The sequence below is a fragment of the Kogia breviceps genome, chromosome 3 (genome assembly GCF_026419965.1).
Source record: "Kogia breviceps isolate mKogBre1 chromosome 3, mKogBre1 haplotype 1, whole genome shotgun sequence".
Taxonomy (NCBI): domain Eukaryota; kingdom Metazoa; phylum Chordata; class Mammalia; order Artiodactyla; family Physeteridae; genus Kogia; species Kogia breviceps.
The window spans coordinates 10,102,148-10,121,151 of record NC_081312.1 but is presented as its reverse complement, the minus strand read 5'-3'; the positions used below and the strand labels follow the sequence as shown (position 1 = coordinate 10,121,151).

Sequence of the window (19,004 nt, the reverse complement as noted above, 5' to 3'; positions counted from 1 at the left end):
GCTTTGGGAATTCACAGCAGGAAACAAAGGAGTCAAGTGCTTGAAGAAACCTCATACTCATATTCTTAGCCCTGTGAACACTGGTGCCTCCTAGTGGTCATATGCAGTCCCTGCAGGGGCATGCTTTCCAGGGGCAGTGCATGGACCCCATTCGCTCTTCAGCTGAGCTTGCTGACAGGTTCAAACCCCGGGGCTCTTCACGTTGTGCCGAAATAGTGGCTCTGGAGTCAGACAAACCTGGCATGGAGTCCTGACTGCCGCTCCTCTAGGTTGCATGTACTCTAATGCTGGACCAGCCCCACTCCTGTTTTGCTGGGCTGAGTTCAGAGCTCCCATGTGGACCCTGTTGGGGAGATACCTGTGTAGCTCACATGCCAAACACCCAAAGGGGAATTAACCTCTCTGAAGCAGTGTGCTAGTTTCCTCAGAGCCCTAGAGGGGATTATCATTTGTCCTCAATCATTGTCTATTTCTATAGGGAAACAGCGGCACAGAGAGGGTATGGCTTTCCCAAAGACACTTTGTTTCTAAGATTAGAACCCGGGTCTCACTCATTCCGAACCCCAGGTACTCGTCTTGGCTCACAGCTTCCCCATATTACCCACCAACAGTCAGCAGACCTTGGGGGTGTTGTTTATTAAGTCACAAAACCCCTCCACCTGCCAGGGGGGGAGAAGATCACTGTCAAGCGCATGTCGGTGGGGCGTCTAATCCTGACATTTGAATGGGGAGAAAACTGATGGCCAGAAGTCAATGGTGCTGCCTGTTTGGACAGTGGTTTGGGGAGCTCATGATAGTGTGAGATTAGGTGAGACAGTCCCTGTGGTCTCAATCCCAGGGAGACAAAATGTATTCAACCCCAGAACATAGTTGGGGTCTGTAGCAAGTCAGATTTCCCCCTTATCTCCCAGAAGGATTAACAATCTTTCCAAGGAACAGCAGGTTATTAATTCCATTCTCCCTAATCATCAGCAGAAAGCGTTTGTTTATCTTGACCTTAAACGATGTCTCCATGGGCAGTGTCTGTGCTCCGGAGCCCGTGGCCCCCTCTGTGCCCTTCTCATCCATCTTCAGGGTAGCCTCGTGCACCGCCTGAGGGAAACAGGAGCGAAGTCAGTGCTTGCGAAGCCACTTGGAGGTCCTGGATGGGCAAAGGCCAGCAAGAGGCCCAGAGAGGGAGAGGCCTCTGCCAGAGTCACCCAGCACAGCAGTAACTTGGCTGGCGCCAGCTGCCCCAGGGCTCCTGGCTTTTCTGCTGTCATCACTGAAGGATGCTAAACAAGTAGATGCAGCATGAAGGGGAAAAAATGATGCAGGAGGAGCATCAGTTACAGGCAGGGGGACAGAGTGGGGTTTGCTATGTTTCCCATGACTTACAGGGAAGCATCAATGGTAATAATGGCCGAAAGGCTATCCTGAACTTTAGCTAGATGGAAGGGAGATGGTGGCATCCCTCACCCAAAGCCTCCAGCCCTCTTCACACTCCTTTCATCCTCCTGGTAGAATGTTAAGAAGGAGTCAGATTCCAGGGTCTGATGACTCAGACCCCAGATCCGCCTGAAAGGCATCAACAGCTGTGACTAAGTAACTGACACTGGGAAATTGAATGGCTTCTGTGAATACTGATACATTTCATTCCGTTCTACAAAATGCTCACGATTTTACTGGCAAGCCAAGAGCTGATGTTTACATATAGAATGGCAGCTATCAACACATCTGATTGCTGAAAAGAAAAGGGCCATTGAACTCAATAAAGACCTATAGGAAATGGGCAGGTGGTATTGAATGTTTATGCAAAGTCTGCAGCAGGAAAACTTTTAAAAGCAATAAAATTCTATTAACTGTCTTTCTTCCTGTTGCAAGCTAGCAAATACAGCTGACTGAGCCACCTACTGTCAGCTCATCTTGGCAACTCAGATCCTTCCTAGATTGGCTTGAATTTAGCCCCAGCCAATCCACACCCACTTGGGCTCCACGCTTTCCCACTTCCTATCCTTAGGCCACGCTGCTCCCCCTACAGGAAGATCTTGCCCGCACCCTTCTCTGCTTGCTGAAATCTTCCCCCGTCTCAGTGCCCTTGAAGCCTAAAAGTAGGGTTGCCAGATAAAATACAGGATGTCCAGTTAAATTTGAATTTCAGATAAACAATGACATTTTTAGCACAAGTATATCCCATGCAATATTCAGGATATACTTATACTAAAAAGAATCATTCATCACTTACCTGAAATTTGAATTTCACTGGCGTCCTGTGTTCTATCTGCTCAATCTGGGCACCCTACCCCGAGTGGTCCTCTCTGACTGCCGCCAATAGGCAGGCGCTCAGCCTTGCTGGAGACCACGGAGTCCTTTGCTTGCTTATCTCTACATTACGTAGTTCACGACTTAATCCTCACAAGTCTGGGTGAGTTCGAGGCCTGATGAATGTTCCAAGCCTCCATCCACTGTTTGTTGCATTGAATCAACTTCCAAAGTAGGACCAGGAGATTGATGGTTCAGATTTTAAAGACTAGAAACACGAGGCTTGGGAGGTTATGTGATTTGCTCAGCATCATACGGCTGGTTAGAGGCGGAGCTGGATTCGAGCCCTGCCTGACTGGTGGGTGAACTCTTGGCTCGTACAGCTGCTGGGACAGAGGCTCTGGCCTGGGCTGTATGAGGCGCCCTGTGCTGCAGGGGGCAGCGCCGGGCCAGGCAGGCTTACCTCACCCACTTTCAGGCTTCGATGATGGGAGATTCTGGTGACATCACCGTGTTCCTCAAAGATTTTGGTGATACCCAGGTAGGGAAGAGCCTTCTTCAGGTCGCGGTTTCCAGTGATGAACACACGGGCCACAAACACATCCGTGACCCTAGGGAGTAGAAGATGACACAGATGAACGGCAGGACCCTGCCGTTTTTCCAGGCAGGCTTTAGGAGAGAGGAGGAGGAGGCATTTGTCCTCCCAGCCGCTGAGGTCTCAGAACTTCTCTCTATCCGCAGAATGAGGAGAGGCTCCTTAAGCCTGGGATGGGCTTTTAAAACACCCATGCTCTCTGAACTGTGTTCCTATTTCCTATCAAAACTGCCCGTGCCCTCATCCACAGAAATGTCCTCGAGTCGCCACGTCTCAGGACGCCTTCAGCGCAGCCATGGAGGGTCTCCCCGCTGTAGCCTCGGCCATGCCCAAGCCCTGAGCTAATCGTGCCCCCAGCAATCTGGTGCTAGAAGCAGCAGGGCCCTGAGATCGGAAGCCAGGCAGAACTGAGTTCAAATCCACTCTGCCTTCCGTGAGCTCTGTGACTTGGGGCAAATGATTTCACCTCTCTAAGCCACTTGGCTGAAAATTATGATGGGAACACCCACGGGACCAGAAGAGGGCTAAAGCGAATGCGCGGAAGGTTCTCAGCAGCGTCAGGGATCAGCAAGTGTTCTCGCCTTGGCCTTGAAGGAGCAGCTTCACATCCTCCGTGGGTGGGACCTGGGTTGGCCTCCCTGCCCTGGGCCTGGGGTCAGATGTCCTGAGGCACCTGTGGACCCTGGATTCCTGTGCAGCTGGTCGTGGACCCCATTTCTTCTTGCCTCTCCAAGGACCTCTTTCCTGCCTTCGTTTCCTTTTTCTCCTGCACCGTCCATAAATGGCATCTACCGGCTCATCCTCCGGGGCAAACTGCAGGCTCTAAGAATGCCCATCCTCAAATCAAAAGCAAAAACATCTCCCTTGGCCCCCAGTCACGCCTCCAGCTTCCAGCCCATGTCTTTTCTTTCTTTCAGGACAGAAGCTGTCTCTACCTCTATCTCCACGTTCTCCCATTATCGCCTCAACCCATTTCTCCAGAGTTGCCGCTGACCTGCCTTGCTAGAGCCGGCAGCCAAATCTCCAAAAGCAAGCTTTCAAGGGGGCAGAGGAGTTCCGCGAGTTATATTTTCTTCTTTTTTTTTTTTTTTGGTGGTTATTTTTTTTATGAGTGAAATGGGGAACCATAGTAGTTGATTCAACCGATGAGTGACATGATCTTGATGTGGGTTTAAAACGATCATTTTGTCTGCTCTATTAATCATATACTCTTGGTGGCGGGGATGGGAGTCGATGCCAGGAGACCACGCGGCAGCTAGTGAGTGCAGCGGTCAGATGCTGGGAGTCATAGAGGTGGCAGGCAGAGGCCAGACTCCAGCTATATCTTAAAGTAGGGCTACTGGGATTCCCTGGTGGACTGAATGAGGGGCTGAGAGAGTGATCAAGGAGGACCCCAGGGTCTTTCGCTTGAGCACCTGAAAGGATGGAGTGGCCATGGAATAAGACCAGAAGCTTGAGGAGTCTCCATGGGGGGAGATCAGGATGTTCATTCTGGACATGTTGAGACTAAGATCTCATCAGGCGTCGGGGGAGATCCTGGATAAAGCAGATGGATATGCGACTCTGGAGTTTGGGAGAGAGAACTGAGGCTAGGGACAGAATGATGTGGAAGTCGTGGTCATACAGGTGGTGCTGAAAGCTCTGAGGCTAATGCACACGCTCAGGGGTGAGTATCAATGAAAGAGAGGCGCTCAGTTCTGAGACCTGGAGGAGAACGGGGGCAGTGAGGGAGACAGAGCAGGAGAGAGGTGAGAGGGGGGGTCCTGGAAGCCGAGTGAAGAACACCTCTGAAGAAGGTGGGGTGGCCAGCTGGGTCAAATGCCGCTGACAGATTGAGGAGGAAGGTCTGAAACTGGTCCAGGATTCAGCCACGTGGATGCCCTTGGTAACCTTGGTGATGGAGGTCTCCATGGAGAGGTGAGTGCAAAGGCTGACTGCAGTGGGTCTAAGAGAAGATGGGAGGGGAGGAGCTGGGTACGGTGAAAAGAGGCAACTGCTTGAAGGTATTTACCTGCAAAGGGGAGCAAAGAAACAGAGCGACAGTGGGGGAAGTGAGGTCAAGAGAAGATTGTTTTTGGATGGGAGAAATGAGAGCATCTTCCTATCTGATGGAAATGATTCAGCGGAGAGCAAAAACATTTGCAGATGTAGGAGAAAAGGGAGTTTCTAGGGTGATATTTTTGAGTAGTGAGGGGAGACAGGGCATAAATGGGGAGGTTGACTTTAGTTCATGCCAAAGTGGGAAGGCAGATGCTGGAAGGCAGATACACATCCCAGTAAATCTGTATACGTGTGATGGGGTACCCAGGCTGGGAAGGGACCCTCAAAATTTTTACCGAGAAAATAGATATATCAGCAGTTTGGTGTCTCCTGCAGGTAGAGCTTTCTATTTGCCTTTGAGAAAACTGAGTCTTTCCTCTGTGGAACCCACCATGGCAGGTCTCTATGCAAAAATCAAAGCAGACGTCTTTCCTCTGAACAGACAGGAGTCCAGGGTGTAGCCACCCACAGCCTAAATTCCCAGGTGTCTGCACAGACTGGTAATTGGGGTGTGTCATTTAGGTGTGTGTCTGTTGCCTTGGTCACTTCTCCTGGGGAAAAGGTGAGTTTTCTCTTCAGCCTCTCCTACAACACATGCAAGAGTCCGTCCCCCGTGCCCTCGCCTACAGAGGACCGATGCAGGGGTCTGGGCTTGACAACGTGTCCTTCAGACCCGGTGAGCTCAGAGGGTAGGAATGTTGGGCCCTCATTCAGATGGAACACACTTTCCTCCTTGGGAACCATGGGCGAGACCATTGCCCTGCATGGTGATGCGGAGTTTCCCGTGTAGGGGTGGACTTTACTGCTCCCAGTCATCCCGGGGCCAGAAGTGACTGGGGAGACAGGACCTCAGCTGGGGTGAGAAGAACACTCCTCTCCATGCTGCTCCCGGCAGGGACGCCTGGCTTCTAGGCACGGAGATGCTGGGAGTAGTCCTAGCGTGGTCGGGGAGAGGGAGACCAGGAGCTAGCTGGGAGGGCGCTCTGGAAGGGACCCTGAGGGCAGCCTGTGCCTGGACTCCATGAGAGACCACCTCCACGCACTGTAGGTATCCCTGGGCCCAGACTTGCTGGCCTGCAGGAGATCTCAACGGGCTTACCGCACACTTGGGTGGAGGAGCAAAGGAAGGAGGGGGGCCGCTATCCTGAAACCAGAGAGATGGTGACAGTCCCCCAGGAGCATCTGTATGTGGCTAGTAGTGGCCTCGTGGTGGTGTCAGCTCCGGGGGCTTCAGAGGGGCTTGGTGAGGGGAGCATGAAACCCCAAATATTGGCACCAGAGCTTCAGCCCATGGAAAATGGTCAGAAACGACTGGGAGAAGGAGATGGGGGCTCTAAGCATGTGAGTCCCAGCGATAGAGCTGCCAGGTCTCAAGCCACCATGGTTTGAACAATAAAGGACATGGGATCTTCTGAAGTCCCCGTCTCATGAGGCCAGGACTTCTGGGTGAAATGGGGATGGGGGAACTGGAGTCCTTCCACCTTCCACCTTCCTTTCCCCTTACATATCCCTCAACCCCTTAGGGAGGTCCCCAGGACTTCTCTGTGAACCTAAAACTCTGTAGAGCTCAGGCTGGACACCCTCAGTCTCTTTGAGGGCACGCCTGTGGTAAGGGGGCCCACGCCTTCACCTTCACCCGATGCGCTGACGTCCTGAGGTTCTCACCTGAGGGTCGACGTAGGAGGACCCGATTTGCAGGACACCTGTCATTCAGCAAGCCAGAGGCTCAACAGATCTGAGAACCTTGCAACTCTGCCTCTTCAACCCGTTAGAAGGGGAGGGAGAAAGGACCTCACTCTCGTGGCATGCCCTCTGAGGGGTAACACTGTGCTCAGGCACGTTTAATTCTCTCAAGAGTCTGATGAAGTCGGCATCGTATGGCCACGTCATAGATGAGAAAACTGGGTCTCAGCTAAGGTTGGAACACAGACTCTTGTTTCTGTCTCAGGCGCCAGACTTTGCCAACCTGAGGCCCCTGGTTTGCAGCAGGGCGGATCAGGGGGTGCTGTGTAGAAGCCAAGGTGTAATAACCCTCTTGGGGCCAGCCATTTAGCCTGCTGCTTTTCCCTACCCTCTCCCGCCCCCTCCAAATAGTGACTGTATCTAAAGCATTCAGAACTAGGATTTCTCTCCCATGAGCTTGCAGCGAAATCTAGATATCTGAAATGCATTCTGCAATTCCCCCGAGGGTGTGTTCCCATGTGAAGGAAGCTGCATTCGTTCAGTTTCCACCCATGGACAGCCCATCTCAGTCCTAGCATCGTCTCTGCCTCTCTTAGAACCCTCGTCAGCTCCTGACAGCACGTTGGGCATGGCAGAGGTTCTCAATAAACACCTTTTGGATGGAGAATGATGGTGGGGTCAGGTGGAAGAGACAGCAAAAGGACCAAAGAGGAGGACTTCCTGATACCGTTTCTACCCGAGTGGAGGCTGCCCTTTCCACCTCACGGACCCACTGAAACGGGGCAGGACCCTGTGGTCCTCGCCCCCCATGTCCTCAGCCTGCCTTTTGTCTGTGGAAAAACTTTAGCCAAAGAGTAAGTTTAATCAGAGAAGTGAGAAAATGCAGAAACACAAGAAAACAGTCAAATGAGACCAAATAACAATAGTTTAGTCATTCAAGCAAAGGCAAGGAGCTTTAGTTCCTCAAGGACTAGGGATAATATTCTGAATCCTACTTGTTGAGCTGCCTTATGGACACTGACACCCACACCAGGTGGAGGGCGTTACCTACATGATGAGCAGGCTGTAGCCATGACATCAGCTGTCACCATTCTGAGAACTGGCCTCCAAGGAATGGGAACAAACCGACCCTGGAACTAAAGACTAACTGTACGTAAACCAATCAAAATGACGCCGATCAGACCACCGATGACCAATTCCAAGATGACGGTGAGAGCTGACCGTGCTGTTTCTGTGTGTAGCTCCGTCCCTCCATCTATAAAAGCTCTTGCCCACTGATTGGGGGGTGGGGGTCGGCCTTTGGTCAGGAGTCCGCCCTGCCCCCTGCCGCCTCCCCCACCCCACTGCTGGCATCTGACAGAAAGCCAACTTTCCTTCCCATCAACTTGCCTCTTTTTTGGCTTTTGAGCGACGAGCAGCTAGACCCTCACTTTAGGGGCCACAGACCCTGTCGTAGCCCAGCAACTTTCGAGATACCCTGAAGGTCTACACTGACATCAGGCCCCCAGGCCTTAACTCTAACGCTCTCCCCTTTCCTGAGAAAAGCTATTAGGAGGCAAGTGCCTGGGAAGGATTCCAGCTGGAGGCTGACCTTAGATCTGTTCTAACTTTATGTTTTACAAGAAAATTATTTACTCACTTTGGATCTTCAACTATTATCAGTATAACTTACTTGGGGCGCACTTCCCTGGCTTTATTGGGACCCCACAGTTGGAAACAGTCTATGTACAATGAACAACGCAGCGCCCCCTTTGGCACTCCAAGCGCTTGCCCTCCCGGTTTCCCTCTGTCTCTGATTCCATAGCTCCTATCCCTTCCATACGTACCGCTATTCAGCCTATACATACAAAAGCCAGAAACCATGAAAGGAAAGATGGACATAAAGTAATATAATGTTTTAAAACTCTGCACAGGGCTTCCCTGGTGGCGCAGTGGTTGAGAGTCCGCCTGCCGACGCAGGGGACGCGGGTTCGTGCCCCGGTCCGGGAAGATCCCACATGCCGCGGAGCAGCTGGGCCCGTGAGCCGTGGCCGCTGAGCCTGTGCGTCCGGAGCCTGTGCTCCGCAATGGGAGAGGCCACAGCAGTGAGAGGCCCGTATACCACAAAAAAAAAAAAAAAAAAAAACTCTGCACAGCATACACAAAATAAGGACCAATCACAAACAGGAACATGTGTGCGTGGAAGAGACCTAATGGTCTTCACAATGGAGACTTCTTAGGCATCAGTAATAACCATGTATGCTCCTTAATGGGCAGGTAAGGAATATGGAGAAATATGCATTGAAGCATTGTGAATGGGGTCTGGCTTTGCTTTTCTTCATCTCATTCTTTCTCTTACTTTCTTCTTCACCCTTATCTCTGCAGAACAAGACACTTTCATACATACTGTTGACACAAATTCCATTAACTTTCAAGTTAAGAAGAAAAAAAGGAAATTTTATTCAAGCCAAACTGGGGATTATTCCCCAGGAAGCAGATTCTCAGAAAGCTCTGAGAACTGTTCCACTTGTTAGAGTCGAGGGCATATACATTGTCAAGACAAAGGATCATACATCAAACTAACACACGGATATTTTACCTAAAGGTCACCAAGGATCCATAGTCTGGGTATGCACGGATACGAAGCAAGCAGCGAGTCACCGTGATCCCCTACAGAGCTGAGAAAGAACACCATTCCTTTAAGAAGTTACATTGCTGGCGTCAGAAGAAAGAAAAAAAAAAAACCTGATCTTTACCGCGTGGCGAAGGGCCCTCCCATCTTTGAGGAGCTCTGGTGAATGCGTAATGCAGAGGCACACCGCACATTAAGGAGGGAGGGAGGAGGCCCCAACAGACACAGGAAGAGGATTTTATGTTTAATTTTTCTTGTCCTGCCTTAAAAGATAAATTTTCTTTCATCAACCTTATTAGTAGATACATTTACTGATAGGTATTGTGTATTTTTTCATGGCAACTTTGTCAGTTAGATGCTGTTAGACCCATTTCACAAACTGAGGTTCTTATAGCCAGATAATGAACAGACCCAGGACGCAAAAATCAAATCTTCTGGTTTCAAATCCCTTGTTCTAGGGACATCTCTGGAAGACCATCCATGAAGTCAACAGCCATAGTATTTTGGCAGCCAGCACTGATCCCTGAAGCCCCTGTCCAGAATGGTGCTCTAGCCCCTACAGCCAGGCATGGGGAAGGATGCAGGATGCCTATCTGAGGGGTCACCTTGGCCCTCGGTTCTCTCCCCTAAGACAGACAGACAGACAGACACACATGCACATGCACACACACTCCTGGGTTAACCTCCGCAGCCCCTCCTTTCCCCGGGTCAGTCTTCTGTGGCCTTCCCTAGGCTTTGCTGCTCCCAGCCTCCTGGCCCTTCCTCTCCGGTTCTGCAGCCTCCCAGCCCCTCAGGCTTCATCTACGGATTGGCCAGGCCTCTGCCCAGGACCTGCCGAGCCTACCTCTACCACTCCTATCCCTTCCCCTGGATCAACCAGGCCAGAGGGCCCTGCAAGCGTTCACGCCGAGAGAGAGACAAGTCTGCTTCCCTTTCTCAGCCCTCAGAACAGCTCAGGCATGCTTTTCCTTCCCCTTCCCAAATAGCACCTAGCACTGTGCTAGGCGCACCCGTGGGGGCTTGGCAGATGGCACCACTGGGGCCTGGCTTGCTAGGACCAAGTGTCCGACACCCAGTAAACCTCAGAGAAAAAGGGGAATATAACCATCCATCCCAGATCCCTCCCCTGGGGCAGAAGCGCAGGGGGGTTGGTGCCCTAGCAGCGCTGCAGGGTACCAGTCATATGACATGGATGTTTACCTGGCTCCTGCCCCACTTTGAAGGTGCAGGCTGGAAGCAGGCAGTCTGGGAGGTCTGGACACAGTCTGGGAGGTCTGGGTTCCAGACACGGGTGACCCATAATGTACTGGGTGACTCGGGAAGCCGTCCCTTGTCCTGCCTCTCAGTTTATCCACGCGTTCAGTGGGGGCCAGGGGGATGCACTGGGTCTATGGTTACCTGCGGGGGCCAATCTCTTGCTAGTCATCCTGAAGCCATGCATCTCAGGCACAGAAGCTGGTGCCTTAACAGAAATCCTTGAGTGTGCAGGATTGAGTGTTCTGTGCTGTTATAGAACAGCAGACAAGGGAACAGCTTGTTAAAAAAAGCTCTGCCTGTAACCCTTTACTGATTAAGCTGCTTTCTTGTTTTTCCCTTTAATTGCATACCCTCCAAGCTTCATGTAGCCAAGGTAACATCACAAGACTTCTTAACCACCGCTATAGATAACACCTCTGATGTTTGGGTCACTAAAGTAATGGGGGGCTTTAGCTGTTTTCCGGAAACCTGGAGTCAGCGCCTGCCCAGTTCAAGCTGGCCAAGCCTGGTTGGGACCACTGACTTACAGAATGGGCCAGCACGGGTGTCTGCTGGATGACCTTTTGATGTTGGAGGGCTGAAATCTCCGCCCTCATATTATGCTAAGCCCTTCCATTTTTGAACATGTATCCCATGAAGAAGCATGTAACCCAGATATGCCTGCAAAGAACACTGACTCCCTCACTTTCTCCCTCCTGCCAATCCGCTTTCCCCACATCTAAGACCACCCTGCTTATTTATCCTATAAATATCTCAAGTCTCTCGCCTTTGGTGGTGTGGATCTGACGTTTGTTCTTCTGTTTCCTCACTTGGCTGCCTTGTCAATAAACTTTCTCTGCCGCAGACCTCGGCATCTCAGCGTATGGCTTGCTGTGCGTCAGGCATACAAGCCTGGTTTGGTAAAAATGCTGTCAATCAATTCCGCTTTAAATAACACAGACCTAAGTCTAGCCAGGACCAGAGTCTAGTGCAACAGCAGAACGACAGAAAATATAGGAACAGAACGTTTCAGAAAAATCTTCATGGGAGGAACATTGTAAATTGCAGCCCCTCTCCCCCACCCTGCCCCCCAAAAGCCCCTAATTTAAGGTTTTATTACCCTTTAGGATAAGCCCACTAAAAGTGTCCAGATCCCAATTCTAACGGGTGGATGGGTAGTTTACCGCCCCCCCAAGCAATTCTCTGGACACCAACTGAGTGGCCCACAATTCAACTCCATTCTGACACTGTCTACCCAGAGATCGCATCAGATTCCGCAGGTTAAGGGTTCAGCGCCCCCTCTCCCCCACCTTCAGCTGCGGGTCACAAGTCCAGGTTGTTACCTGTGCTTCTGATCAACTGACTGCAAATCAGAGGTTCCCAAGACACCCTCTTTGGATTTGATTAATTTGCTAGAGTGGCTCACAGAACTCAGGAAACCCGTTTACTCAGTAGATTACTGGTTTATTGTAAAAGGATATAACTCAGGAACAGGCAGATGGAAGAGATGAATAGGGCAAGGTAGGGGGAAAGGTCATGGAACTTCCATGCCCTTTCCAAGCCCCACTCTCCCCAAATCTCCCTGTGTTCACCAACTCAGAAGCTCTTTGAAACCTGTCCTTTTGTGTTTTCACAGAGACTTCATTACATATTCATGATTGATTAAATCATTGGCCTTTGGCGGCAGCGATTCACCCTCCAGCCTCTCTCCTCTCCCCAGAGGACAGAAGGGTGGGATGGAAAGTCCCAGTTCTCTAATCCCTGGTTCTCCTGGCAACCAGCCCCTCATCCTTAGGTTACCTAAGGGCTTTCCACAAGTCACCTCGTTAACGTAATCTGTATTGATCTCATCACCGGAAATTCCAAGGGTTTCCAGAGCTCAATGCTGGAAATTGAGGAAAAAAACCAAACACATATTTCTTATTATATCACAATACTACACCCGCCAATTTGATTCCAGCAGTGTGTGCACATGCACACACACACACACACACATATATAAATTTAATTCTTTCTGTGAGGGAAGGGCTGCTGTAATTCCCACTATACAGATTAGAAAATTGAGGTTCGGGATAGTGAACAGTATGTCGAATATCATATTGTTACTAAGTGGATGTCCATCCCCCTAAGAATATCTTGGTATAAAAGAAAGAAAAAAATTAAATGTAGAAACTATTAGCGGAAAATGTTTGGGAGAAATTGAGGAAAAACTGGGACTCTCTCCACAGGTCCACGTAAAGTCATTGCTATTAAGTGCTGAGCTCCTGGGGACCGTCTGCAGCATTTTTGTCAAACTCTCCCATCATGCTGGGCTCGGGGACAGAGAGAAGAGAAATGCAGGGGTGAGTAGGGTAGGAGAAGGGAAGGGGGCAGACAGGATGAGGCCGGAGATGGATGGGGCCCAGGCTGAGCAGCTGGAATGTGTCCCCTGAGGACAGACTCTTCAATGACAGGAGCAGAGAGGAGCTGAGCCCTGCTTGGGTAAAAAGGTAAGGAGGCTACATAGTCCTCATTCTTGAGGTCAAGGAGACCTCCCAAACTACACCTTTGCAGAAAAGTTTCTCAGGGATCAGAGAAGGGAGAGGTCACTAGCCCATAATATGTCTTGCCGACATCCCAGAGACCCTCGCACTGGAATCCTTCTTGGCTGAAAGATGCCATGCACATCTGGAAGGGCCCTGAGTCAGACCAGATATGGACACGGAGCCAGACAAAGCAAGATGTTTGGCCAGAGGGAAGCTGGAAAACTGGCCCCGTATAAATGTTTAAACCACCCCAAAGCGGCCGACACTCTCTGAACCCACCTGTGTGTCTTTCTGCACCTACTTTGCTTCTAATAAATGCTCTATCTGCTTTACCCATTTCCGTCTCTTTGCTGAAATTCTTTCTCTGAAGAAGGCAAGAGCCAGGGCCCTGCTTCTAGCCACTAGGAGTGGCTCAGTGGTCCAGTGGTTAGGATTCAGCACTTGCAGCGCCGCGGCCTGGTTTGATTCCCAGTCAGGGAACCGAAATCCTGCTTCAAGCCGCAGCACACTGTGGCCACCGCAAGTCAAGGACAGGCAGAGGCTTGAATGAAGTCAAGGCCTCTAAACAAAACCCAGCAGCACCTGGCTTCCCTCATCCACTCCAAGCCCCACTCTCAGGGAGGCATTGTGGTACCGAGGTGCAGCACACGTCCTAAAGCCAGGGAGACCTGTGTTCTAATCCCGGTCAGTCACGCATTAGCCGGGCCACCTGGGAAATGCTGTGCTATCGGGTTATTTGTGTCTAACTGCCCTGGACATCCCACCAAATGCTCCCAGGCCCCAAGTGGCCTCCCCTGTCCCCAATCCTTACTACACTCCTCTGCCTGTGTTCATGACCTCAGGGGACGCCACCCTGGCCACCGGGCACTCAGCCCAGATCCTTGCCGTCCCCCTGCCGCTTCCCTGTCCCTCATCACCAGGTCCGGGTGCCACCAATCTTCTGGGACGACCACACCCCCAAGCCAACCGCAGGCTGCCAGCACCTGTCATCAGCTGTTGCAATACTCACCTGACAGGTTGCCCTTCTCCATCTTTCTTGCTCTTCTTCTCTTTTTTTGGACACACATGTTCTTTTTTTTTGTAAATTAAAAAAAAATATTTTTTTTTGGCTGCATTGGGTCTTCGTTGCTGCGTGCCGGCTTTCTCTAGTTGTGGCGAGCGGGGGCTACTCTTCGATGTGGTGCACGGGCTTCTCACTGCAGTGGCTTCTCTTGGTTGTGGAGCACGGGTTCTAGGTGCATGGGCTTCAGTAGTTGTGGCACAAGGGCTCAGTAGTTGTGGCTCACGGGCTCTAGAGCACAGGCTCAGTAATTGTGGCGCACGGGCTTAGTTGCTCCGCGTCATGTGGGATCTTCCCGAACCAGGGATCGAACCCGTGTCCCCTGCATTGGCAGGTGGATTCTTAACCACGGCGCCAGCAGGGAAGTCCTGAGATCAGTTACTTATTGCCATAATAATGCTGCGTAACAAACAACCATAAAACTTCAGTGGTATATGATCGGCACTGGTGGTGTGTATGAATGGAGTCAGCTAGGGGACTGGGTGCTGTCGATTTTTTTCTGGGCTTTGCTGGCAGGTCTGGAAGTTGGCTGACTGCCACCTGATCTAAGCTGGCTTCCCCCAGGATGCTGCAGTGCCTCCGCTCTGTTCCCCATATCTCTCATTCTCCCTTAGACCAGCGTGGGCATCTTCTTCTCCTGGTGATGACAGAGGCAAAACAATTCAAGTGGAAATATGCAAGGCCAGGGCTGAGACCTCGTAACCTTAATCTGTTGGCCAAAGTCAGTGTTGTGGTCGAACCCGGGATCCGAGCGGAGGGCACTACACATCGATGTGCGAAGCGAATGTGTGCAGGAAGGGGTGAAGAGCCGGGGTGATGTTTGTCATCTCTACCGGGGATGCTTAAGATCACGTGAGAACCCATATAACAATGAAGACTTTAATGGTCCCTATTCTTCGTGTGAGAGCGCTCAGTAAATGTAAGCTAATGTTATAATCCTTCTCATGCCTGTGAAGTATACTTTACAGACCCCAATACCCAGTAAAGGGCGTCAAAACTAGGAGTCTCACTGCTCCAGATAAACGTGCAGGAACTCACGGACCTTTGCTCCGTCAGTCTCACAGATCTGAGCCGTCCCCTCCACCGCCAGCTGTGAACCCACTTCAGATGCATCTCACCTCTCCTCTGCTCTGGCTGGGGAGATGCGCCGTTCATCTCCGTGAGCGAGAGCTCCTGCCTGGTCCCCGTTGACTCCCAACCCCTCCCAGATTGCTCAGGGCCTCCAGTCACAATCTGGAGGATTGTCCTTTTGCCCGTGACAAATGCTCTCCAGGAGCATTTGTTCTCCTTTTCAGTATGGTCCCGACCTGCTCTTCTGACCTCATCTCTTCTTCCTCTGCCATTTTTACCCTGCGGTTCTGTCAGGTGGGATCGCTACCCATCCCCTGCCACGTTTGCCAGGCCATGTCAGTCTCAGGGTGGCTGCTGGTCTGCTCCAAATCATCGTCGCTCTGGAACCCAGATTCCCCCCCAGACACTGCCAGCCTCGGTGGACGTGGGGAAAGAGCAGCGTCAGCTGCGCTGGCTTGTAAAGCCTGTTCCCAGAAGGGACATGCATCATTTCTGCACTTACTTGAATGTCCAGAGTCAACACATCAACTTTTCTTAGGGAGGGGGCAGCAGTCTACTCCAGGTTCGGAATCCCTGAAACTCTTTGTTGGGAAAAAAAAATTAAAGAGATTGGAAAACTTTGTTGCCAAGTGTTTTCAGGTTTACAGATATGAGGATATTTGCAGGTGACACCTGTACATGGCTTTCAGAAGCAACATTGCATAACAATAGAAAAGTTTCCATACATCTGTTTTCAAGAGATTTGCAAAGCATGAGGCTGGTTTTTATTTGTTTGTCTTTCGAAAACTGTTACTTTCTCACTCATTATTAAAACCTCTTTTTTTTTTTTTTTTTTTTTTTTTTGCCGTACGCGGGCCTCTCACTGTTGTGGCCTTTCCCGATGCGGAGCACAGGCTCCGGACGCGCAGGTCAGCGGCCATGGCTCACGGGTCCAGCCGCTCCGCGGCATGTGGGATCCTCCCGGACCGGGGCACAAACCCGTGTTCCCTGCATCGGCAGGCGGATTCTCAACCACTGCGCCATCAGGGAAGCCCTAAAACCTCTTTTATAACAAAGAAACAGATTGTTTTTTGGAAATAAATCCACTTGGAAATGAGACCCATTTTTAATTGCAGAGGAAAAAGTCAACAAATTTGAAGCACCTATTCTGTGTAAAAGAAAAAAAATGCACAACTCATCTTTAGAATCATACTTTCAAGTACCTTACATAAAATAAGCAGAAAATTTCTGTGTGGTATCAAAGCTTTCAATATAAATAATTCCTTATCTTATGATTCCTAAAGATTCAATCTGAGATATTTATTTTATAAAACTCATTATATTGACAATATCTTTCAAATAAAGACTTTGAAAATGACTGTCTTACTATATAAAGTGTGTTTTGATAATATAACACACATTGATAATATAGTTTGCTTTCACTTATATAAGCAGTTTCACATGTGGTGCTCCTTGCATAAACATACCCCTGAATTCTTTGTATCTTCTAGTCTAAACAAATGCTGCATCTGTGCCTACACTCTTTCCCCATAAAAATATTGTTTTGACTTAATACATAACATAGTGTTGAAAAAAATATATTCTCCAGTAACCTTTCCTTTAGTGTTTCACCAAAAAAATAATAGTTTTTTAGGTATATTTCACTGCTGAAACAGAATCTAAGACTAGCAAACATCCTAATTTGAGACATATTAGTCTCAGTACCGTCATCTAACTATAGAGCAAATCACCCATATGAGGAATTTGTTTGCTTCAAATTCCCGCTTCGGATCTTCAGCAACGTTTTCTCTGGTTCATTAAACGGTATTTGCTAACAAAGGAATTCATTTTAGTTTGTCGCCATATTATTTTCCATGCACTAGGTCAGTCATTTTGCTAGGACCAACAGTATGTGACATTTTATTTTCATTATTAAGAAAGATATCTAAAAAGAGGCTTCTCCGGAGAAACTGGTCACATTATCTTTCTTGATCTGGATTCTGGCTATTTGGATGGGTTCAGTTTGTGAATAATTAATGAGCTGTACACTTATAATACATGCTTGTTTCTGAATGTGTATTACACTTCAATATAACATATTTAAAGGGATTTCTAAAATGTGTTATTAAAATGAACAGCATTTTGTAATGTGACACATTGAATACATGAATTTAGACAATGCTGAAAAAATCTAGAGATTGGTCTTAGTTTTTAAATAGCTGGCTAATTGTGATGATTCCACACGATCAGAGCTAATATTTCAGGGAATAACATCTCTGAGGAGTCAACATGCTGGAACTCTGTTCAGCCGCAAGTAACACAAGACTTGACCAAATAACAGCTTAAACAAATTAGAAGGTTTTTTCATACAACAGAAGGATGACAGTTCTTGGCATTGTTTCAGCAGCTCACAGACGGCAGGACTAGTCTTTACCACTGTTTTGTCCTTTCTCTCTAGATCACAACAGAGCTGCCACACCTCTAGTCATCACATCTGCATTACAGAAAGGAGGAAGGAGGAAGCCACAAGGAGGAAGGGTATTACCTACGTTAGAAAAAGCAAATTCTCCCCAAATCCTTAGAAGATGTCCCATTATTTCTCTTTAGCCAGATTTCTGCTCAATTATCATCTTTAATAGCAAGGGAAACTAGGAAATGGAGCTTTTTTGTAGAGCACATGGCTGCTCTGTATAAAACTGGGCTTCTGCTAGCAAGAAGGAAAGGCTGGCTGCTGGAGAAGCATTGAGCAGGGCCACAAGGAGAGGCCTGGAGCGGTTACGCTCATGGGTGTAAACCCGTATTTCAAATGATCTTTGAGGCCTTTGGAGCACGTTGGCTGATGCCTTATGAGATGTGGTTTGACCTTCAGAGCGCCTTGTGCTGGGGCTGATGGGAAGCCAGTACTCGGGGTGGGAATGGGCCAGAGCAGCCTTTGGGCAGATGGGGAAAAGGCATTCTGTCTAGACGGATACAGCCCCGCACTTGGGAGGAAGGACTGGCCAGTGGAGTATAGATGGATTTCAGCCCCCACTTGCCTCCTGCCCGAGTGCCCTTGTGCAGTTCGCAACCTGCACAACTGTGTACAGCGGCAACACATGTCAGTTCCGCCATTTTCTGTTTGTACAGTTCTCTTTGCATAATTGGTTTTATTGTCCACAATCCATAGCTGCTTTGTAGGAATCTCTTTAAGTGGGTTATTCATGTTGTGAGGGTTAGTTTAATTAACCCCTGGGTGATATAGTCTGTATACTCTGTCAGTGCGCTGAGCCAGAAACTGCAATGTGAACCAATCGTCAGAAGTTGAACCAAGGACCAAGGACAATACTGCCCCTTGCACACCGTGGGGTGCTCCCCCCACCAACATAACTTGAACTCTGCACGTGGAGTTGCCTGGGTGACAGGTAACTGAGTAAGAGAGCCAGTGCTAACCACGTATTACAAACGAGCAGAGCTTCATTTCTTTTTTATTAAAACAATAAAAGGCAAACAAAGTTCTAATATTTTCTTCCATGTTTTCTAGGATGCTCTAAATGCATCTTGATGTTTGTTTATCTGTTTTACAGTGAGTCAATTCAGAGGACTTACGATTTTTAAGAAAAGTCCTCTCTAAGGGAATCTTTTCCTCCCAGTCCTCTGATCATCTATTCTAGGAGAAGCAAAACGGCTGAGTTTCTGATTATCTGGTTCTGCACTCACAGCAGACATGACTAGTCGATCCTAAGACTCTCACCTGCTGAGCCCAGCACTTCTCAACCCCGTGCTCCGGGCAGCTGTTAACATCTGATCAGGAGGCAGCGCCAAAATGCACCTATAGCTATTATTGCCCATCTTCAGACGTGGAGGGGCCGATTCAATCCAGTTCAGTCAACTTTTCCTGAGCACTTCTGCTGGATGCAAGGAGAGAGACAAAGAAATCAGACCCCCTGCCCTCAAGCATAGGTACTTATAAACCCTCATCACAGA

General features: G+C 49.3%; 1 protein-coding gene across 1 annotated transcript; it reads right to left on the bottom strand.

Annotated features, from left to right (window-relative positions):
* Positions 1–619: 619 nt before the first annotated feature.
* Positions 620–11,023, bottom strand: LOC136793741 (serpin A12-like). The gene is made up of 4 exons (XM_067027596.1): positions 10,955–11,023; positions 10,569–10,588; positions 2,705–2,852; positions 620–1,092 (listed from the first exon to the last, which is right to left on the bottom strand). The coding sequence occupies exons 1-4, from the start codon at positions 11,021–11,023 to the stop codon at positions 901–903; spliced, it is 429 nt and encodes a 142-aa protein (XP_066883697.1). The 3' UTR covers positions 620–900.
* Between the last annotated feature and the right edge of the window lie 7,981 nt (positions 11,024–19,004).